At 37.8% G+C, this 24,702-nt stretch overlaps 1 protein-coding gene across 3 annotated transcripts in view; it reads left to right on the top strand.

Annotated features, from left to right (window-relative positions):
* LOC114030650 (arf-GAP with SH3 domain, ANK repeat and PH domain-containing protein 1) overlaps positions 1-24,702 on the top strand; it is a 482,413-nt gene that overhangs the window by 400,814 nt on the left and 56,897 nt on the right. For all 3 annotated transcript variants that reach the window (XM_027845496.1, XM_027845498.1, XM_027845497.1), the window contains 4 exons: positions 8,625-8,712; positions 13,325-13,373; positions 21,623-21,786; positions 23,683-23,816. In XM_027845496.1, the coding sequence (XP_027701297.1) occupies positions 8,625-8,712; positions 13,325-13,373; positions 21,623-21,786; positions 23,683-23,816 (435 nt within the window). The remainder of the gene's footprint in view (positions 1-8,624; positions 8,713-13,324; positions 13,374-21,622; positions 21,787-23,682; positions 23,817-24,702) is intronic.

Here is a 24,702-nt window from a genome sequence, read left to right as displayed (position 1 = left end):
GACTTGCCCAGGATCACAAGACTAGTAAGTGACTGAGGTCACATTTGAACTCAGGTCTTCCTGACTGTAGGCTCAGCACTATATCCAGTGCACCATCTAGCTGCCACAAATGATAATATCACCAGATAATAATTTTTTGAAGAGATGTATGGCACAGCAATTCATAAAAACCATCTTTCCTAAACCCTCCTCCCCAGCTGCCACTGCTTTCCTCCCCAGTCATTTTCTATCTATTCTGAAGACCAGAACTGTTTTATCTTTATCTTTATATCCTCACTGAATAGAATCTGGCACATAGTGGGGTACTTAATAATGCAGGTTGACTAACTGATCCCAAATCAAGGGTGGATTCTGAGCAGCATCAGTAGAGAGAGTTCCTAAACTAATATAATTATCCATCTTGAAATTGATGCTTGGTGATGCAATGGATAGAGTCCTGGGCCTGGAGTCAGGACAAATCTGACCTCAGATATTAATTGTGTGACCCTGGGCAAGTCATTTAACCTCTGTTTGCCTTAATCCATTGAAGAAAGAAATGGCAAACTGTTTCAGTATCTTTGCCATGAAAACCCCCTGGACAGTGTGGTCCACAGGGTCATGAAGATTTGGACACAACTGAACAACTGACCAGCAACAACAGTATGTGCTGGACACCAAACATACAAAGACCAAAATGATTAAAAAGTCTCTGCCCTCAAGGAGCTTACCTCCTATAAGACAGTATGTTATAATATAGATATACACAAAATCCTATTAAAGCTTTAATATCTTAAAATTCTACAGTAAGCCTTCTAGGACACCCTGATCCCACAAAGTAAAAGCAAGGTTAATTTTGGAGGAAAGGCACTAGTCCCTGTGGGAATCAGCAGTGGCTTCATGTAGGATATTGAGCTGAGCCTTGAAGCAAACTTAGCAATGCTAAGAGGTAATGAGGGAGTGGGATTCTGTTAACTTCTTTTGGCTAGTCCTTGGATAGCAGGCAAGCTGATACTGGGAGATTTTCCAACTCAATTGGCACAGCTTTCAAGAAATAGAGTCATCTGCAGGCCGCAATGAGGCACAGGAAGGAACCTTAGGTTGAAAGGAAGATGACAGTCATTAGTTTTATTTTGTTTTTTCATAGAGCCCTGTGCTCCATACCATTAGAATCCTTTGTTCCACTTAGTTTTATCACATCACTATAATACAAGGACCTTAGAGTTTGTTTTATAAAGTAAGATTCGGGAGACAGGACTCTCCTTGAACTTGATCTAAAGGACCTTGGACTTGGCTTCATTCAGGGGCTTCTGTTTTCTACACTTTATTGATCTCTAAGCTCCTGTTTCAGACACTTAGCTTTCACTGAGTTTCAACCTTCTTTGATCCCTGTCTACCATACTTAATCCATAATTACCTTTCTCTAAATCCTTTGTGGCTCCCACCATATCTTGGTTCCCAGTTCTGGTACCTCCTTCATCTTTCCTTTATCACATCCAAGTTGCCTTAGATTTAAGCAAAGACATTTATCTACTTAGGGAAAGAGAATATTAATTCAGAAATAATTCAACATCTAAGCTCTGGAGAGGGAGAGATACATTGGGAAGTATAGATGATGTAAAGAAGAGATATCAGTAAAAAAAAATCGTTAAAAGAAATAATGTAACAGCATAAGGTAATTAGTTTTTGTTGCTATTCTTTCATTTCAGTTGTGTCCAGCTCTTTGTGACCCCCATTTGGGGTTATCTTGGCAAAGATATTGGAATAGTTTGCCATTTCTTTCTCCAGTTCATTTTGTAGATGAGGAAACTGAGGCAAACAGGGTTAAGTGACTTGCCCAGGTTTACACAGCTAGTAAAATGTCTGAGGCCGGATTTGAACTCAGGTCTTCCTGACTCCAGATGCAGATTCTATCCATTGTGCCGCCTAGGGGCCCCAAGATAATTAGAAGCATATACAAAAAGTCTATACAGCCTTACTGGCTGGTTCTCAGCTTATTAATTTATCTTATCTTCCTAAAACTCCCCTGGCTGGGAACCCTTATAGCCCCCAGTGTAGGACAACACTTGTCATCCCAAAATATCCCCTGACTGAATTTGGAACAGTGCCCTGGATCCTCAGGCTAGTTTGTTTGTTCCATGGGTTCTTAACTTGGGATCCATGAGATATTTGATCTTCTAAAACATATTTAATAACTGTGTTTCCATGTAATTGGTTATCTTTGTAATCCTACATAGTGATTTAAATATTGAAAGGACCTCAGTGATCATCTCGTTCAACCCTTTCAGTCTTCAGATAAGAAACTTGCCTCCCAGAGAGGTTACATCACTTGCCTAGTTCACACAGTTTGTGGGGGAGTCAAGATTTGAACCAAAATCCTCTAACTCCAAATCCATTGCCCTGATTCAGGCCCTAGCTTTTACAGATGAGGTCAAGAGAGGTGAAAAGTAAAATAATTTGGTCAAAGTCAGGCACATAATCAGTGGAGCAGAGCTAGGACAAGTACCCAGGTCTCCAAACTCTCCAGTGTTTTTTCCAATAGACTAGAATGTCTCTCAAAGTGTCAGTGTGTACCCCAGTGGCTCAAGTAACAACTCATTTGGTGAAAAAGCAGTACATGTTGACAGTGTGCCAAGTCAAATGAAGTCATTGTTGGTGTGATAATTTTAAATTCAGTTCAGTGGCCTTGACAAACTTCTGAGTGAATAAATATCATACGCCATTCTCATTGAAGTTGTGTGTCAGTCACAGAATAACTTTAGCATGTAGCTATAGAGCCCTTTCTTCTAGCCAGTTGCTATCCAGTATTGTGTTTTGAACAATCAGTCCTCCAAAATGAGAAGCAAGGACTTTGTTTCATCTTTCTAAAACGAGGGAGAGAGGGAGACTGACCTGATTAGTAATCTTTCTTTTAGGAACCATTGTGTGTAATTTTATGAAGAGTAATGGAAACATTAAAAATAAAAACACGAGAGTTAGACAGGGCTTCAACTTGTCTTACTTGTCTTACTTGTTCTTCTACCCCAGAGGACAGAACTTAGGAGCAGTGGGTGGAAATTGCAAAGAAGCAGATTTGTGCTCCATGGAAATAAAAAATTTCTTAACCATTATTGCTGTCCAGAAGTAGAAGGAGTGGCCTCGGAATATAGCATATACCTTATCTCTAGAGAGCTTTTAAATTGGGGACTAGATGACCACTTAGTGGACATGTTGTAAAAGGGATTCCTGTTCAGATGTGGGATGGACTTGATGGGTTCTGAGATTCCTCAGGGATTCTTAACCATTTTTGGTGTTATGGATCCTATTGGAATCTATGAACTCGGGGCAGCTAGATGGTGCAGTGGATAGAGGACTGGACTTGGAATCAGGAGGTCCTGAGTTCAAATCCAGCCTCAGACACTTGACACTTAGTAGCTGTGTGACCCTGGGCAAGTCACTTAACCCCATTGCCTAGCAAAAACAACAACAAGAAAAAAACACAGGAAGTCTATGAACCTTTTTTCAGAACCATGTTTTTAAATGCATAAAATAAAATGCATAGGATTGCAAAGGAAAACAGTTATATTGAAATATTTGTAGTATACAGACAAGAAGATCATAATCATTTGCAGTCTAGCAATAGGTCTAATAACTATAATAATTTCAAAGTAGTGATGAACATAAACAGTATCTCAAGATAGCTACAGTAACTGTAATAAGTGATTAAAATATTGGTGATTTCTATTGATGACAAAGTCAAAGGTACTGCTAATTGTACTCTGGTTTGTCATAATTGAAAGAAATACTAAATTTCAGTTAAAGGTTAGTAAAAATAAAGTTGTATTTTTTTCCCATCCAAGTTCACAGACTCGTCTGTGGGCCTCTGGTTAAAAAAACCTTACTTTAACCTGGGGGTTGGAGATCAGGGGAAGGTGAGCTTAAACAAGTGAGAAAGTTATCTACTCAGACCTGTGCCTTCCACACATTTAAACCAAAACCATGACGTGGATTGTGTAGCATATTTAAAATCTTGAGGCACATATATTTCGATTACCTCTTCTGTAAGGCTGTAGCCTGTCCCAAATGGGTATCACCCTTAACTTTGGGAAGTGCCTTCTTATGTCTAACCCACATCTCTTACTGCCATTTGAAGGCATTTTCTACAACTCTACTCATATGGAAAACAGCTGCTTGGCTCTGCTCTTATAACTCTCCACAGGCTTGATTATTGTAGCCCCTCAGTTCCCTGTTTTTCTAGACTAAATAACTCCTTTAATCTATCTTCAACATTCCTATGTTCCATCCCTTTAATCATCCTTAAGGTCCCTTCCAACTTTGAGATTCCAAGAATCTTGATCTCTGCCAGCTTTCTACATTGCTATTAAAATGTGGCTTCCCAGACAGGACATAGTGTATTCCCAATTGTGGTCTCACCAGTAACTGAATGAAAGGATTGCTTCCTGCCTTTGACAGGGTCTCAGGTATCATCATGTTTCATAGTTGAAAATTAAAGTTATCCCTATTTATATACAGGGATGTTGTTGGGGGAAAGAACATTATGTGACCACCAGTTTCTTACACTTAAAACCTGGACCTTGGTTTATTAACTACAACTGATACTTTTAGGGTCTTTGCTTCATGGCCCCCAAATATGCCCAGAGCTTTTGCTGAAGGAATAGCTCATTTCTTGCAATCTGTCAGATGAAGCTGCTGTTTCCAAAATGTGTGCGGCTGCTTTGGATGGCTTAAAATTTTGTGTGTTTTCAAAAAGTATTATACTTGCCCCATTTGAAGCAGCCATCTCACTCCCACTCAAGGGGTGTTATTACTTGAGTATTCTGATGTCATCATTCACAACACCCTGCTCAGTTACAACACGGCAAGATTGGGTTTAATCATTGCTAAAGGGTCTTACTATTTGCTCACTTCTTTAATGTTTCAAATGTCTTCAAGGGGATAATTACTATGTTGCATTAATATACTCCTTTATATTTTTCAAGTACTTTCACATCTGTTTTCTCATTTGACTTGTTGCCATCAACCTCAGAAGAATGATTGGGCAGACAGTATTATCCCCATTTTACAAATAAGGAAATTGAGAGATTATGTGACTTGTTTCATGTGATACTGCTAGTTAAAGTTCCAGAAAGAAAGAGCCAGAAGTCTCCTGACACTCCCCATTCAATTCTCTTTCCACTATGTTGCTCTCTAATAGCTGGAGGAGTCAGAGATTATATGTACTCTCTACAATGCTAGTGCAGTTCAGACATCCACATGGAAAGTTGATCACTCATTATATTTTAAGGACAAAGCATGGTGGTAACAACATGGGACCAAAATCAGAATTCTTCATACGAGGTTACCCGTGAATATTTATCCCCCCGAAAAGTGATGTTATTCAAAGTCCAATTCACCTGAAGTCCAAACTATATGAAGTAGTATTGTGAAATTTTCTAAAAATTAATAAAGAATCCCATTTATCCCACATTAAATGCATCACTTTTTTATTTTCCTTTTTATTATTATAAACCTGACAAACACCAACAAATGCATATACAAATTAAAAAAGGAAAAGAGGATTGCATATGAGACCATGAATCTCTGCTGTGTATTATTTGAGTGCATCATTTGCATTGTTTCCTCATACAGGTCCTACCAAGCTTTAATAAAAACTGCACCAAGCTTTTGGGAACACACCTACATTTGTATGTGTGCATCTATATGTGCATAGATGTTTGTATGTTTATGGCATCACCTTCATTCCACTTAGTTAACAATATCCAGTCTTAAACTCCAAGATAGCTCTTTGGGAAATTCTTTTGCACCATACTACTCCATAATCAGAGTCCTAGTTGTATAAGACCCTGAGCAGGGTGAATAAATGCAACTGCTACAGCTTTCCCCTTCTTATAAAGGTGTCCAGCCCCTCCCCCCAGCCAGTCTCATGGACACTCATTCTGCTGGCTCAGCTAAGGTGGATGAATAGATACTGAAGACACTTTGTGTATACTTAGCGCAACAGTAAATGTTATTTCTTTTTTTCACAAACACAAATTTTACATGATCAACAGGTTTTCTAGAATATGATCTATCTAACTTTTCACCTCAAAATTATTTCTTGTTATATGTGATACACATATAGGGACTTACAAAAAAAATAGCTCAAAAGAAATCTTGCTAGATACCCTAAGCCATTCTCTTGAGCTGTTGTTGGTAGCAAAAGGATTTTTAGAAATATGCTGTTGTGTGCAAATTAAGCCAGTAACTCCTAGATAAAGTGGACTAGTATAGAACCTGATGAAAGCCAGCCTAGGGCTATACCCAGTAGACCTTTGTAGAGCAGGTAATGATACCAGCCAACTTTTCTGGTATGGGTAAAGTCTACAGAGTAATTTTCAGTTAATGAGAAGGTAGGTTGTTGGGAGCAAAAGGGTCAGTTATCATAACATACTTAAACAATAACAACAACAGAAGCCAAGGGTATGAAGCATTCCAGAATCTGGAAAAACAGGTTGACTACATGACAGCAACTAGACCCAAAAGACAAATGGGGAAACATAGTCCAAGGTCAAGGAAGATCAAGAAATTAGGTGAACCGATGAATTTGAGCTGGGACAAAAAGGCTCATGTCCATATGAATTTTGACTAACTCAATGTCGTGAATGTGTTTGTATTTATGTATAGCTGGGGAGGTCCTAGCCCTGCATTGCTCTGCTAAATTCTTAGCTACTGATAGCCCTTTGGTCGTGCCAGTCTCTTTCTGCACAGGAAATGCCAGTGTCTTAGAGGTGGAAGGTTTTTAGAGAACTTTGGGAGAGGAGATGGTAGAGGAGTGAATGTGAGAAAATACATTGGAAAAGTCAGAAGGAAGAGTGGAGAAGTCAGAAGGGGCCAGTAGTTTACTTTCAGGAATGAGATTTTCTTTCTTTTTGCATCTCTCTTCTGGGGTATGGGAAACTGTAGGAGCTAAGGCAGCCAGAAGGTTGAAAAAAGCAAATTAAAGACTTCCCCTGATTAGCCAAGATGCCCTAGATAATATGAATAGATCATTTGGAGTTAAGAAAAAAAGAATAGGAAAAATTGGCTCCTAAGAAAGAAGCCTCCTGGAGTTCTTTGATATTGAATGAGTCTAAAGATTAAGCATAGAATTTCCAGGGACTTCTGCTTCTCTAAATCAGGACCGAGTGAGTTTGCAAAGGATAATTTTTAAATCAATGAGAAAGATACTAAAATGTACCTTGGCATTTAGGATCAACAATTAACGTTAGAAGTGGGCTTAGAATTCATCTTGTCCAATCACCTCATTTTATAGTTGGGGAAACTGAGACTCAGAGCAATTAAGTGGTGTGCCAGGGTTCACACAAATAGTTTTCTCAGAATTTCAACCCAAGTCCTCTGACTCTTCATACAGCATTCTTTTTACCACAGTAGGAAGTGTTTTGATGGTTAACTTTAAGGTTTTCTGGGTTAATAAAGAATTTTAATGAGATGCATTGCTGATCATAGAAAATGTGAAAAATATGCTGATCTCCAACACTCAGCATTTTTAATGTTTTTTCATGGTGAACTAGGTGGCTGTCATGCACTGATGCCACCTATTGGTCAGAAGGTCTGAATTACAGGTTCTACTTTTTGAAAGGTGGTGATTGGTTTTTTCCCAGACATCTTGTTGAGAGACAGAATTAAAAGATTTCCCATGTATGGGTGCAGTCGATACATAGCTTCTAATCTATGTAGGATGCTGCTGTTGGGTAGCAGAAGTGGGCCAAAGCTATGCCTGTCCTCTAAGAAGTGAGGTATAAATCATACGAGTTAAAAGATTTCAATATAATGTGAACATTTTACATTATCAAAAATATAGTTCCTTGTTTAAACAGCTAAACTTCAGGGTATTTATTACATGGTTTTTTCAAAGATATAAATGCCTACTTACAAAATAGTGTCTTCCCCACTGACTTTAAACTTTTCCTACTTTTTTTTCCCTCTTTCTCTCTATAGTAATTCAGAGATACTTGATTCAGGGATTCAATAAACAGTGACTTTAGGCTAGTCATTGTTGCATTGTATTTTCTCTGAAATAACTTGAATTTCACATCCAAATTGAATTCATGATTATCAGGATCTAACAGAAAGGGTTAAATATTTGTTAATTATTGTGATTGATGGAATTGAATGTTGTGTTGAAGTACCAAATTTTACCATCTTCATGCCTTTCTACAAGATTTTCCTAAGTCATAAAAATTTAAATGTTTTAAACATAAAAACTTAGTTTGATGCAATTTAATTCAAAGCAGATGTGAATTATTCCCATTTCTATTCTGCTCTATCACTAAATTAATTACATACACTTATAGGGAGTTCATTGAGGCATTTAATTACCTAAAGAAATTCGTGTGAGATAAATGACAAGACTTAACCAAATCGTTATTTGTGGGGAAACTCAGAGAATAAGTGACTTTCCCAAAATAAATCACAACAGTATAGGTATCAACAGTAATGCCCAGCTTCCTTCTCTCCTAACTACCTTGATAGATAGATAGATGGATGGATGGATGGATAGACAAACAGACATGACAGACAGACTGACATATACATATAGACCGAGCATGAGCACTGCTTCTTGAGACATATTTGAGGTCTTTGAGAAAAACATCTTTCTTTTTTTCTAGTCCAACAGGCAACCAGCTAAACTGAACCTACTAACTTGCCAGGTGAAACCTAATGCTGAAGATAAGAAGTCTTTTGACCTGATATCACGTATGTAATTTTTTCTGAATCAATAATTATGATTTCTGGGGCTTGCATATCCATATGTTGGGATTTTTTAGCAACTGCTTTTACTAACCAAATTTCCTTAAAGTTTTTACTTTAATGATTCATTTGAGTTCCAATGGGTAATCCTCCCTGGACATCAGTTAGACTTCCTATCATAATTCATATATTATGTCATCTGCTGATGAGCATGCATGACTTTCACTAACAGCAGTAGCAGCCACAAATACTGGAGAGGACCTAAGTGAAATTAATCAATTGATAAACATTCATTAAGTACCTACTGTATGGCAGGCTCTATGCTAGGTGCTGGGGATATCAAAAAGAGTTAAAGTCAGCATAGCGTTGTACTTTGAAGTTAGAAAAAAAAGTGTTTCTTGGGTATCTTTGTAACTGTTTTAACCAAAGTTCCAGCATCATAGAGTCATATGAACAAAGTAAGAAGCACTATGATAAAATCAGGGGCTCTTAACCTGGAGTCCATGAACTTTGTTTTTTTTTTTATTTTGATGAATATATTTCAATGTAATACATTTCCCTATTAATCCTATGTATTTTGTACATTTTGAAAACATTATTCTGAGACAAGGGGTCCATATGCTCCAGCAGACTATCAGAGAGTTCCATGAGACAAAAAAAAAGGATTAAGAATCCCAGGTTTAGTGGAAAGAACACTAGCCTGGGTGCTAGGAGACCTGCTTTTCAGTACTGGCTGTGACACCATCTTAGTATGTGATTTTGAGTCAATAACAGCCTCTCAGCCTGGATTCCTTCCTCAATTCCTCAAATGAGGAGGTTGGACTTGTTGAACTCAAAAATCCTTGTCATCTTGAACATCCTGTGTTCTAAGGTCCCTTCCAGCTCCAGTATTCTACAGTCTAAGGTTCCAGCATTCTACATTATAAATTTCCTTCCTTAGGTGGTGCAATATCTAGAGCACTAGGCCTAGAGGTTGCCAGAAGAAATGTCAACAGTTTCAGATATGCAGATGATGCTACTCTGATGGCAGAAAGTGAAGAGGATTCAAGAAGCATTGTGATGAGGGTGGAAGAGGAGAGTGTAAAACCTGGCTTGGAGCTTAACATCAAAAAACTAAGATCTCAGCAACTGGTCCCATCACTTCCTGGCAAGCAGAGGGAGAAGAAATGGAAGCAGTGTCAGATTTCATATTCTGGGGCTCAAAGATCACTATAGATGGTGATGGCAGCCATGAAATTAAAAGATGCTTGCTCCTTGGAAGGAAAGCTATGACAAATCTGGACAGCATACTAAAATGCGGAGACATCACCTTGCTGACAAAGGCTTGTATAGTCAAAGCTGTGGTTTTTCCAGTAACAATGTATATGGCTGTGAGAGCTGGACTATAAGGAAAGCTGAGCACCACAAAATCAATGCTTTGGAAATGTGATGCTGAAGAACACTTTTGAGAGTCCCTGGGACATTAAGGAGATTAAACCAGTCAAAGAAACCAATTCAAGCTATTCACTAGAAGGCCAAATACTGAAGCTTAAATACTTTTGGCCACGTAACGAGAAGATGGACAGGAGTCATTGGAAAAGACCCTGATGTTGGGAAAGATTGAAGGCAAAAGAAAAAGGGGACTGCAGAGGATGAGATGAAAAGATAGTGTCATGGAAACAACAAACATGAACTTGGACAGGCTTCAAGAGATAGTGAATGATAGGAGTCACAAAGAATTGGACATTACTCAACGACCAGATAACAACAGAGCCTGAAGTCAGGAAAACCTGACTTCAAACCCCACTTCAGACACTTACCCACTCTATGATCCTGGACTAATTACTTAACCTCTGGCTGCCTCAATTTACTCAACTGTAAAATGAAACTGAGCAGCTACCTCAGAGGGTTATTGTGAGGGGACAAAAGGAGATAATATTTTTTGAAGCACTTCTAACAGTGCCTGGCACATAGTAGGTGCTTAACAAATGCTTGTTCCCTTCCCCCTTTTATAACATTTTAGGTTTGAAGGTCTGTTTCAGGTCTAACATACTGTGATCTTAGAGGGGAACCTAAATAGTTCATCTTCTTCCCTCTAGGTAACACTGTACTAGACACGGCCCAAACAGCTACGATCAGATCTCTTGTAGCAAGAGAAAATGCCATCTTAATCTGATCATAATTAATAATAATATTAACTTGTAACTATCTAGCATTTTAAGATTTGCAAAGTATTTTATAAACCTTATCTCATTTGCTCCTCAAAACAATCCTGTGAAGTAGGTGTTATTAATTATATCTATTTTACAGATGAGGAAACTGAAGATGAGAGAGATTAAGCCTAGAGTCACAAAGCTTATAAATGTCTGAGGAGGGATTTGAATTCAAGTCCAGCATTGTATTCATTGTGCCACCTAGCTACCCCTATTAAGAGGACTATTTGATAGCCCCAGATTAAAGGAAGTGGGGAAGATGGCTTTCATATTGGAGTTCATTGAGGAGGTTCAAAGCATTTTCACTGAAAATGAAAAGAGACTCAGCCTAATCGGTTTGTCAGGTTTTTTCCTTCCTGTCTAAGTTGCTGCCTATTTACAGGTTTAATCCTGTAATTAATTAACAAAGGCAACAAATTCCATAGGATTCATAGAATCATAGGAATTAGAACATGTTAACAAACTTAGAAATCATCTAATCCAGTGGTATCAAACACAAACAGTCATTAACTGTAGTGTAAGGATCACTGTAGGTGCATATTGACTTAGAAAACCACATATTAACACTATCTATGTTCTATTATATTTTTATTGATTTTGTTAAATATTTACCATTTGCATTTTAATCTGGTTCAGCCACACTCTGAAATGCTATGGGCTGCCTGTTTGACACCTGCTGATTTAATCCACTTCCCACATTTTGCTGAGGCTCTCAGAGTATTTCAAAAACTTACAATGGGTATTAGTAACAGATCAGGGATTCAAACATAGTCCATCCCCTCTAATTCAGAGTGTTTGAACCTACCCCACAATGGTTCCTTTTGCAAAGAATAGATGGCAAGATGACTGGAGATTAATCATAGGCACGTAGCCATTCACCTTAAACATCCTTTCTATTTCAGAATTGACTTAGAACCTAGGGAAGCCGGACCATGGTCAATAACATTTTCACTGTAGAGAGCAACCAAAAAAAATGTTTTCATGCCCTTTAGAAATAGTTTTATTGCTATTATATAAATTGATGCTATCAGATTTTTAACCTAAGCATTTGGATTAATAGTGAGATCAGTTTATCTTTGCATTAAGAATTTATAGTGGAAAAAGGCCTGGACTATAAGTAAGGGAAGCTGGGCATGAATTCCAGCTTTGCACCTTGCTTCCTTTGTGAACATGGTGACAAGTCATTTGCCTTCTGAGTCTGCATTTTATCTTCTGTAAAATGAGCAGCTTATGCTAAACAACCTCTGAAGTCTCTTCCATTTCTAAATTCTGTAATCTTTTTGCTGGAGTTGAAGGTTTTTTTTGCCTGGACCTATGATTTCATTGGTATTGAAAACTTCAAGAAAGCTTCCTGTACCAGTGCAGATCAACTACCCTTCTGCTAATTCAAGTCTTAGAACAGGTGACTGGGATTCTGTAAGGTGACATGGCTTATCCTAGGATCACAGGATCATAGAGCAGAACTGGAAGGACGACCTCAGTAGTGAAAAGTCCAGCCCCCACCATTTTACAGATGAAGAAACTGAGGCACAGAGACATTAAATGACTTGCCCAGGGTCACACAGCTAATAAGAGTCTGAGGCAGATGTGAACTGTGACTTCAAGTCTAAGATCCTATGCACTGTATCATGCTTCCTCTGTGTTTCATATGACCAGGAAATTAATTGATCACTGATACTATTAAAAGTTTCTTCTTTAAATTGCAGCATAACCACAGTAGACCACACCCTACTTCTAGATTTAGGAGTTCATTAAGAAGCACAGAAAATTCTGAACTACAGGGAATTGCTTGGCACCACTGAAGCATTTCAAAACAAGCTGTTTCTGCAGCTCTTGGCAAGCCTGTTTACACCTTTAGCCTTCAGCATCTTCCTTTAACTGATTTGAGACAACTCTTTGGGAAAGGGCTTAATCCTTCCTCAAAGCAGCCTTATTTCACCAGGCAGCAGCTGAAGCTTTTTTAGGCTTCTCTGAGGCAGAATAGGTCTGCCTACATGTTACAGCTCTTCTGAGAATTTAATCTCCAGGATGAGCAGAGGGCTATAGGATCAATGATTTCTTAGAAAAGGAAATTTTTTGTTTTGTTTTGTTTTTTTGTTTTTAAAGGAAACACACACTTAAAAGAAATTTGAAAAAGGGAAGGGGAAAAGAATTGAATTGACAGGGAGGCATTCTTTATTCTGTCACCAAAATCTCTTTGGAAATATGTTAGATTATTATGTGGCATTTGTTTGAATTTTATGCTTCAGAGGGTAAGTATGGACAGATGACTGAGTAGAATTTGTATCATTCAAAACACCATCAAGCTAAGACAGAATGCATCCATTACCTAAAATGGTAGCTAATTATTGGGTGTCTTTTAGAATATGATCTACGATGAAAGGTTTTCTGTTTTTCAATATTTTTCCCCTTTTTTGTACTTGTAGATAATAGAACTTACCACTTTCAAGCAGAAGATGAGCAAGACTATGTAGCGTGAGTATTTTTTTTAAAACAGTAATTTGATTCACTTGGACAAATTTAAGAAAGCAAACAGGTACTACTTGCCTCCTCAGGCAAGGTCCTGGGCTGAGAACTGGAAGATGCAAAGGTTCATTCCCTGCCCTCCTGGAGTTTATAGTTGTAGGGGAGATAAGATAGAATATACTAAGTACAGTGATAATGAAAGTTCTGAGGAGAAGAGAGAGATATTTCTAACTTGTGGGGTAGAAATGGAGAAGAGGAGATACGACTTCCTGGAGTTGGTGCCTCCTGGGCTGGGCCTTGAAGGATGGCTAGGATTTCAGTTGGATTAGGGAAAAGGGTGAACAAACATATGCAAAGAAGGAAGAGTAGGAGAAATTCAGTCAACTGTGAATTAATTAATAACATAATATCATGAATTCAGAGAAGACTTTTCAATTCCAAAAACACTTAAGCCCCTGCTTTTTTATAACACTCTATAGATATTAAAACAGACAAGCAAATACTCCCCTTTCTCAAAGGAGCTCCCACTCTATTAGAGTTTATGTTCTACATTTCCTCTAAAGTGCTGTGTGCTTTCCCATATGGTGTTCAGTGAGAATAACTTTGGGGTTTGGGGTTTGGTTTGTTTTGGTCAACAACTATTGTGTGCTTCTTGTAGACTCAATGCCGTTCTAGGCAGTGCAGAGGATATAGAAGACATGATCTTACTTTAAGGAATTTATAGTCTATTCATCATTTCCCTAAAAAATCAAGGCCCATAGTGTACAAAGGTTGTCCATCGTTTTAAGTTTATAGCCAACATTTATAGAATATCAGAATTTAAAGAGATCTTTAAAATTATCCAGTACAACACCTCATTTTACTTGTAAACCAATTTTTCCCTCTTTTTAAGGTACTTACATGCCAAGTCATAATTGGTTTAAAAAAAAAAAAGGAGTAGTTATGTGTTGTCTTTCACACTCACGTGCATATATAGAAATCTAGATAGATACATATATATGTATGTATATGTGAAAAACGTGTGTTTGTGTATATATTTATATTGCAGTAAATTTAGCTTAAGATTTAAAAACAAGGAAAAGGTTTTAGGTTTTTTTTTGTTTATTTTAAGCAAAGTCTAAAATCAGGGTTTAGGGAACCTAAGTACTCCAATTTGGCTAGAGTATATGAGGAAGAATAGTGTTTATTATGTTCCATTTTTAAAATCTGGACAAAATATACTTTAAAAAACAAGGTATAAAACATGCTCTTACTATGCTTAATGTACATAGTACTGAAAAAGATTGTTTCAAGAGTGTAGATTTTAAAATCAAAGGGAAAAAAAAACAGAGGGATAAGCCCAAAATAAATACAAACTTGGCCCAGATCCATGATCCTTCTTCATAGATTTCCCTCATCCTACCATTCCAGTCTTAATCACACTTTCTTCCCTCCACATTGGCCTATTTGTGGCTCTTCATGTCCTCTCTCCATGCCTTTTCACTGGCTGTCTTCCAGGCCTGAAATTATCTCCCTCTTTACTTCCTCTAAGTTCCCCTGGCTTCCCTCAAGCTATAACTCAAGTCTCCTCTCCCTCAGGAGGCCTTTCCCAGTCCCACTTCTTGTGCCTTCCCTTCTGACATCACCTTCCTTTTATTCTGTACATGTCTTATATACACCTAGTTATTTACATGTTATCTCCCCCATTGGAATGGGAACTCCTTGAGGGCAGGGAATGTTTCTTACCTTTCTCTGTATCCCCAGCACCTAAGATAACGCCTGGTACATGTTAAGCAATTAATAAATGCTTATTGACAGATACAACATAATAATTAATAAGAGAACTTTTCTCATGACTTCTGCTTTGTCACTTGGCTAGTTTTCCCCCAAGTTTTCCCATATTACCTGGGAGTGGGAAAGGAAGAGATTTGGGCTAAAGCTGGGAACTAAGAAAACAAAACAAAACAAAAAACTCATGGCACTGCAGTCTATACTTTAAAATTTTTACTTCTTATGAACACCAAAGAAAAAATGTGTCCTGATGGGATTACTCAGGTCATGTGACCTCTCTCCATAGTTTCATAGGTACCCAGACCACTGAGCTGATGTCATCTTTCTCCCTTTCTCTTTCTTTCATCCTCCATCTAGCTCCTCCCTTTTGTTCTAGTTTTTTCTCCCTCTCCTTCCATTTCTCTGTTTTTCTCTTTCTTCCTTTTTCTCTTTCCCCACACTCTCTGCATTCCCTTCTTTCTCTATCATTTCCCCTCTCCCTCCCTAGATTTTTAAGTGCTCTCTCTCTCTCTCTCTCCCCCTCTCCCTCTCCCTCCTCCTCCCTCCCTCTCCCTCTCCCTCTTTCCCTCTCCCTCCCTCCCTCCCTCCTCTGATGTGTAGGGGATCAAGTGCACATGTAAAGGGGTTGCTTTCTTTGAACCCATTTTCTTCTCTGCATACCCCCATGACTTTTTATCTCTCTGGCTCTGTATCTTTTCTCCCTTCTGCCTCTTAATTCCTTCCGTTTTTTTAAGACATACATAGCACAAGCACTGTCTTTTACATGAAACCTTTAATGATCTCCCCAACTAATGACCTCCCTCCCAAACTCTGTATACATTTGGATTTATTCACTTCATTTTTGTGTTTTATATATTTATATATGTACTTGCTGTCTCTCCCATTTAAAGGCATGCTTCTTTGGAGTAGAGATTATTTTAGCCTTTGGACTTGTGCCTAGTACAGTGCTTGGCACATAGTAGGCGCTTAATAAATACTTGTGGATTGGTTGATGGAGACATCCATCATTGTGAGTGTGGCCAGTGATAGACCACAGAGTAAAATGTTGAAGGTAAGACCACATTTGCAGGGGTTTTTTGTTTGTAACAGGAATTTTCCCATTAAAATAGATATGGATGTTTCTAAAGATGGACTTTACTATTTATAAAAGTATTTCAAAAATCTGTTATGTAAAGAGTGATTAGACTTGCTCTTCTTGGCCCTGGAGAAAAGAACAGAGTGAAAGGTTGAAGTTACAGGGGCAAATTGAGGCTAAATATATCAATGAGAGCTATTCAAAAGTGGAATGGTCTGCTTCAGGGCATAATAGGTTCCTTATCATTAGTGGTTTTCATGCAGAGTCTGGAGGACCATTCTGATCGTATCCTGCTGAGGCGATTCTTTCCTGTTCAGGTACAGGTTGGACTGGATGCCCGTTTGAGGCTCCTTGAAAATCAGAAATGCTGAGACTAGATCTAGTCAATGCATTTTTGCTATCCCTATTCATATTTGACTCCTCCATTTCATTTCTTTTTCCTGAGAATCATTCATTCATTCATTCATTTATTTTTGGCTAGGCAATGGGGTTAAGTGACTTGCCCAAGGTCACACAGCTAGTAAGTGAGAAGTATCTGAGACTGGATTTGAACAGAGGTCCTCCTGACTCCAGGGCCGGTGCTCTCTCTATCCACTGCACCACATAGCTGTCCCAGAATCAGTCATTTATTAAACCCTGTTCTGGCCCCTAGAGAAGATTATTTTCTGTTTCCCATTCTATCTGTCCATTGCCTTTGTTTGAAATTTGTCCTTGAAATTTTTAAAACACAATTCCTGGTTTTCTAAAAAGAAACAGCTCTAGGTCTCTTTTACTTTCTTTTCTGTTTAATTATCTATCATTCAAAAAGTTAATAAATTTTAAGTTTTGCTTCCTTTTGTCTCCTGGGCCTTGTCTTGTTTCACCCCTGTTAATGTGCCCCATAGCTTCCCACACACCTCTGGTGCTTTGGAGTTGGGGAGGGGGAGGAGATAGAGCAACATGACTTCTTTTTCCTCCCCCACCCCTGAGTGGGTGCAGAACATTCCAGAACCAACTTCCTATGCACCTGCCTATCCCACATTACCCTCCTTCCTCCTGCCCTTTTCATTCATATATTCATTCATTCAGTAAATTTTGCTGTCAGAAATTGTTTAGTAAAATGAGCAATGTATTTGCAGACTCAGGGATTGCCAGGTATAACCTATGTGACCATAGACAATCACTTTAGCTTTCTAGCCTTTAGTTTTTTCATTTATAAAATAAACAAATTAGATTATATAGTCTCTAAATTCCCTTGCAAGTGATAAAAACTTAGTGGAAATGGTTTTTTTTAAGTTATAATATTGTATGCCTTAATGAATATATTTAAGTATAAATAATTGCAAAGCAAATTTAATTGGTTATGTGCATGCTTCAGTATCAAATTTATAATGTTTTAAAAGGAAGTGAAATGTTTAAAAAAAACTTCTTAGAGGTTACATTAAAAGAATTTAGGATTCTTAGAGGCAAGGGAGAAGAAGGAGTGAAAAAAATTACCTCTAACTTCTCTTCCCAAACCATCCCATCCTTCTCTGAATTCTTGAGATCAAGTCGACAAGCATTTATTCAACATCTACTCTCTGCCCACTTATTATTATCAGTAATAGTGCATTTCAACAAATAACAATGTCCTTCCTTGTCATGTTATTTAAGGGTATCATGTGGCCATTTCCTGTCTTCTCAACAAGATTATAAGCACTTGGGGAACAGGGTCATATTTTGGATGGTGAGTTCTCCATCACTGGAAACGCTCTAACAGAGGCTAGATGATTGAATGTTGCCAGTGATGGATTATATGATTTTAGAGTTAGTGAGTTAAATGTGACCTCTATCCAACCCCCTCCTTTTTCTTACTTGGAAACTGAAGCCCAGAAAAGTAAAGTGATTAGCCCAAGGCCCCACAGGTAGTAAGAGGCAGAACCATAAAATAGAAGGGATTCTAACATTGAGTGGGAAGTTGGAGTAGATAACTGCATTAATTCCTTCCAGTCCAATCCAGTGATTCTTCTGAAACTACCCCCTCTCCCAACCCTCTAGACCTTGAATAGTGCAAGATTCTTGGTAGTCCCTTGGTCAACATTTGCTCAGTGAGCAAACTGAGGTGGTTATGGTTACAGTCCAGGAAAATGTAAGCCCCTTGACAGTAGAGACTATGTGATTTTTCTCTTGGTATCCCAGACCCCTAACAATGCCTAGCCTCCAAGTGTTTGTTAAATTGAATTATATTTGGATTCAGATTTCTCTCTTTGACCAGGAATTCTGTACTAGCTATAGTCAAAGGAAAAAAAATTACTCATTCTTACTTTTCCCATAGGGGCTTTTTGATACTCATATTTCCACTAGACTTTGGGCTCTATTTGTGTGTGTGTGTGCGCACACACACACACACACACACTCCTGGGCCTTGTCAGAGATTCATTTCTAGCCTCCCCTGCTTCTTGTACCCTTTGGATGGTCTCTGCTTTTTTTTCTGTCATGGCTTATGCTCTGGACCCTTTTCCTTTCCTCACTTTCCTCTACATCTCTATCCCAAATGTAGTTTGGGTTTGGAACATTGGAGACAACAATGGTTTTATCATCAGAGGACCTCAGTTCAAATCTTGGCTCTGTCGTGCACTTCCTATATGATTTTTGGCAAGTGATTTAAACCATGGGATTCAGTTACTTGATCTTTAAAATGAGAGGACTGACAAGATAATGGCTAATTTTCCTTCCCCCTCTAAAGCCTATGAGGCATGAACTAAGGTCCACTACACTATCCACAGACTCTAATTAAGGTGGAAAGTCTGATTTTCCAAGTAGCTCCCATCAGAGCATTCACGCAAGATGAATCAATGGAACCCCAGATTGAAAGTCCACTCAGGTTTAAGCTCTGAAGTTTATTGAGTTGCTCTGTCAGCTGCTTTTTAATTAGACGCTAAGTGATGACAGTGAGTCATTCCAAAAGTTCTAAAGCATTCCCATCCCTCCCTGAGTGTGGTGGTGGTACTTTATCCAAGGGGAGCAGTGCTTTTTTTCATCTGCTAGTTGCATTGGTAGCAGTGAGCTGAAAGAGAGCGCCACCTAGGGTATACAGTAAGAGTTACTTGTAACCAAGTATGAGAGGCTAATGATGGGAAGATTTAGAGCTACAAGGGACCTTAGATTTTGTTTACTTTGACCCCTTAATTATATTCATGAGACCCAAAAAGGTTAAAAGACTCACCCCAAGTTGTGAAGTTAGTAACCAGAAGAGAAATGGGATGCAGACCCAGTCTTTCTGATCTCATGGCCAGTCTTTTTTCTAGGAAGGAGTACCATGACTCTAAAAAGTTTGTTTTCTCTTCTTAATGATGATGTTCCTCACTCCATTATGGAATCAGCAATTTGTTTCATTGTCCCAAGCTCCTGAAAATTAGCAGAAAAAGCAATTTGTATAGCTAGTACATAAACACCAAAATAAAATGCAAACCTTTATTTTCAGACCAAGGAGCAGTTATTTACTGGATATAAACTGTAATTTTGAAGACACATCTGTCAATTCTGAATCTTTTTTAATTAGCCTGGTCATTCACCTTAATAGGCATTTATGAATGATTAAATGAATGGAAAAAAGATTAAATGCATGCTTGCTGTGTTAAGCATTGTGCTAAGCTAATTCTTCTCTCTATATTGCCACTAGTGTATGCTCCTGTTTGTGTTACTACTATTGTTTGCAAGGCACTGTGCTAGATGCTTGGGTTACTATGCTGAAATAAGACATTTCCTGCATTCAGGGAGCTTGTAGTCTAGTAACATGAATAAGACTTACTTGGTCTTGTCATTTTCAGTCATGTCTGACTCTTTATGACCCCATTTGGGATTTTATTGGCAAAGATACTGGAGTAGTTTGCCATTTTCTTCTCCAGGTCATTTTCCACTTGAGGAAAGTGAGGCAATCAGAATTAAGTGACTTGCCCAGAGTCACACAGCTAGGTAAGTGTCTGAGGCCAGATTTGAACTTAAGAAGATGAGTCTTTCTGACAAGGCCTTGCACTCTATCCACTGTATCACCTAGCTGCCCCAAATAAGATTTTTTTAAAGAAACTGACAATTTTAATAATTTACTTATAGTCAGATACCATGAATGACTTATATACAACTGATTTTAAAAAAAAGAAACTGACAGTAAATAATAATTCATACTTTTGCTATTGTTTCTTGAGTTTTCTAAAGTTCTTTCCTCAAAACAACGCTGTGAGAGAGTCAGTAAACATTTAGTAAGCTCCTACTATGTGCCAGGCACTGTGCTAATTGTTGAGGATGCAAAGAAAGGCAAAAGACAGCCCCTGCTCTCAGGGAATTCACAGTTTAATGGATTGAGAAAACATGCAAACAGCTATCTACCCTGTGAGGTAGGTTGTTGCATAGAATATAACATGTGCAAAAGATAGATCCAGGCAAAACCACGTGAGAAATTTGAGGAATATTATCTTCCTGAGAACCTGGCTTCTAGTCTTTTACTTATCCTATATTCTCTCTCCTTTGCTAATCATTCCCTTCTCAGCCTGGTGCTGAATGAGACCATTTTTGCAAAATAATAAAGTTATAAAACGAGAGCACCAAACTGTATCTTAGAGATCATCGGCCAACACTGTCAGGTTATAGATAAGGAAACTAAAAGCCAAACAGGTAAAACAACTATCTTCCTTGGTAACCCTGGTCTTGTGATCCGTGGGCCTTGTGACCTGTCTTCTGGAATCACTATCTCATCCCTCCAGAAAGTTAAAATGATAGCTTCTATCTGTAATTCACTTCCCACTTACAAAATTCTTCATGTACATTACCTCACAGCGATTATGGGAGGTAACTAGTACAAGCAGTGCCATTCCAGTTTTACCTTTGAAGAGCTAGGGCAAAATGACATTTGTGGTATGTGTCTCCTTAGGCCCAGTTTGTTTTGTTTTGTTTTTTAATGATTTTTATTTCCTCATTTCTATCACTTTCGCATCTTTGTTCATTTTCTCTTCTTATTTTGTTTCTTTCCCAAAAATTATTGGAATTTTTATTCAGTCTTCTCCCTCCCTCCCCCTTTTCCTCTGTCCTTTTCCACTCTGATTTTAGAAGCCCTTAGTCAGGATTATAGCTCATAGATTATAGATTATAGATCATAGATTTAGAACTGGAAAAAGCCTTTGCAATCATCTAGTCCAACCCTTCTGTTTTTACAGATAAGGAAACTGAGGAGCAAAGAGATTAAGGAACTTGCTCAGTGTCACAGAGGTAAAAAGTATAAGAGCCAGGATTTCAACCTAGGTCCTCTGACTCCCAATCCAGTGCTGTTTTGTTTGTTTTTTTCCCTGCTGCACCATACAGGGTGTCTATCTATGTGGCCCATGTCTAAGATAATGCAAGGAGGAGAGGAAAAAAGGCTACTCTTTTTTTGAAAGCCTTCCTTTTATTGGTTTTGAAACAGGTGGATCTCAGTATTGACAAACAGCAAAGAAGAAGCATTAACCATGGCGTTCCGAGGAGAACAGAGTACTGGAGAAAACAGTTTAGAGGACCTGACAAAAGCCATTATTGACGACATCCAGAGATTACCTGGGAATGACGTCTGCTGTGATTGTGGCTCATCAGGTATTCTAGCCATTTCTTCTGCTTTGACTCTCTGCCAATTAACTCCATTTGTCAAAGGTTTCCCCAAAGTTTGAGTTAACTTTCTGAAATTCCTTTGTGTTTCTGCTGAATACTAAATCATTTAGTTGTTTAAAAGGCCAGTCTTTTTAGAGTGTCCTACAGAAACCATGATTATTACAGCCTCTGCTTTTTTCTGTATGCTGTTCTTCGTGCCTGGAAAGGCCTCCACTCTTTGCTGTATCACCCCCAAATTAACCACTATTCAAAGCATCCCCCAGCTTCTCTAACCTTTGTTGATCTCTGCCTTCTCCAAGTTTCTTTGTATTTTCTAGCATCTGTGGTCTGCACCAGACTTGATTACACAGTGATCTTCTCTTATTTCTCCATATGTGTAATCCCAACAAGATTATAAACTCTTCAAGGGCAAGGAAACTGTCTTACTACTACTACTACTACTACTAATAATAATAATGATAATAATAATAACTCAGTAGTGCATGTTTATATAACTCTTTATGGTTACAAAATCCTTTCACTTCTGTCATGTGAAAGAGTATGTCAGCCTATTCACCTATGACTGCATTCACCTAATTTTCCAAAACAAATATCCCACCCTGACCAATACTTTCCTATAGATGCCACCTCCTCCTATTAAAATATATTCTTCTTGAAGGGGGAAGGACTATGCATGCTTTTTTATTTGTTTCCCCATCATTTAGCACAGGAGCACATAGTCAATATTCAGTAAATGCTGTATTATTCATTCATTTGTTCATTAATACAAACATCTCATTTCAGAGCTGTACTTAAGGGGATAGTACAAATATTATCTTCACTTTGTAAATGAAGAAACTAAGGCTTTGAGATAATAAGTGATTTGTCAGGAACACCCATCAAGTTAGTGACAGAGTTTCCAGATCCAATGTCCTTTCCACTGTGTCAGGCTGCTGCTCTATTTTTATATGTAACCTGGGCAGACCAAGATATCTCACATAAGCAGTATACACACCTTTCCATAATGGTTAACAATGAGCTCTGTGGTAAAAGGTGTCTTAGGGTCACAAGGCCTGGATTAGAATCTAGCCTTAGACATATGTTGGCTGTATGACCATGAGTGAGGCTTCACATAGCCTGTCAAAGTTTCATTTTCTTCATCTATAAAATGGATGTAATAATCTTCCCACTCCCTGCTTCACAGACTTGTGATAAGGAATATTTTGTGTAAACTTTAAAGTACTATATAAATTTGAGTTAATATTTTATTCCCCACAGTGTTTAGCATAAATCTTTACATATAGTAGGTCTTCAAGAAAGATTGGTTGCCAAGAAGTTTGGCATTTAAAGGGGGCATATTTGATTCAATATCACAATTGTTGGCTGCCTTAAAAAAAAAATGCTTCCCATTGTCACTATGTTCCTTGGAGTTTCAAAAAGGCTTTTGTCTGCAGGAAAGTGTTATGTTCATTACTTAACAGCTGTCTTATTATCAGCAGAAGTTCCAAAGAGAAGCCATAACCAGGACTGATAGGTTAATGCTGGTTGTAGCTTATAGGTTAATGCTAACTGTAGAATCCTGTCCCCTGTGAACAGCAGTTAATAGCTATACCATCCATCATTGTCATGGAACATTGAGCAATGGGGAAATAGTACTTTTTTGAGGCCTCCAAGAATTTATTACAACTGAAACTTTAGAGGGACCATCTTTCCTTTTTTTTTTCTCAAGGATAAATACCAAAGAAAACTCTAGTTCTTCTGCTGTTTTCAGTTGCATGTTTTTATAGTACTTTAAAGTACCGGTCTGCTTCTGTTTTCAGTTGAAATTTTATCAGCCACTTCCAAAATGAACTGTGCACTAAAATATTTTGCTTCACTGTGTTTTTAAATCTTTTTCTATAGAACCTACATGGCTTTCAACCAACCTAGGTATTTTGACCTGTATAGAATGTTCTGGAATCCACAGGGAAATGGGGGTTCATATTTCTCGTATTCAATCTTTGGAATTAGACAAATTAGGAACTTCTGAACTCTTGGTAAGTTGTTTTCTGGACTTTGGAAAGATTTCAGTTTATTAGCGTAAAGATGAGATTCCTTTTTATATTTCTTTATATTCTGTTCTTTTTTTTTTAAGTTTCTGTCAACTACTTGTTCAAACAGTTGAGTAGATTTTTATATAGATATTCTGTGACATTGCAATTTGTATGCTAAGTAAAATTGACAGTTTCCTTTTTCTCTTGAATAAATGGTGAATCACTAATTGGTGTATACTGTCATGACTATCAAGTCAAAAGTTTAGCCAATCTGTCACGAATCTGAAAGAGCTTGAGGGAATCTCCTGAACTCCCTTAGAATGCTCAAAAGAAATCTTTATATTGCAATTTATTACACATCAGATATTTATTTTAAAATTCAATATTTCATGTGCTTCAAAGCTTATAAATAATGTATACAATAGTAAAGTGGGAGGGAAACTAAGCTCTCGTGTTTAAACTTTCTGGTAGCTTTTTTAAAAGAAGGAATTATAGAGTTTTATTCAATCATAAGTTATTTTAACTACGAGGAAGTTATGTGTGAATATGGAGTTTCTTGTTAAATCATCATTGTAGTAACTTGTTCTTTTATGAGTTAACAGAAACTCATTTCCTCCTTAATCCTTTCTTGACAGAATAGATGGTATGATACTTGATGTCATAGTTCATAGATTTATAAGGTTAAACAGTCATGAGAAATTTATCATGTTATCAAAGATTCTTTTTAATTATTGAGAAATCCTCCAGTTGGAATCTTCCTCTGCCCCCTCCACAACCCTAAACAATTCCTTTCGAGCTACTTTTAAGTTAAACATTAAACCAAGTCCAAAGGTGAACCACATTTTTATTATCTTCTACACAGGCCCTAGTTGCATGCAGCCCTAAGAGA

Source organism: Vombatus ursinus, unplaced genomic scaffold (genome assembly GCF_900497805.2).
Source record: "Vombatus ursinus unplaced genomic scaffold, bare-nosed wombat genome assembly UNPS02014973.1, whole genome shotgun sequence".
NCBI lineage: Eukaryota > Metazoa > Chordata > Mammalia > Diprotodontia > Vombatidae > Vombatus > Vombatus ursinus.
The sequence above is the reverse complement of the archived record's forward strand: the minus strand, read 5'-3'. Positions and strand labels throughout refer to the sequence as shown.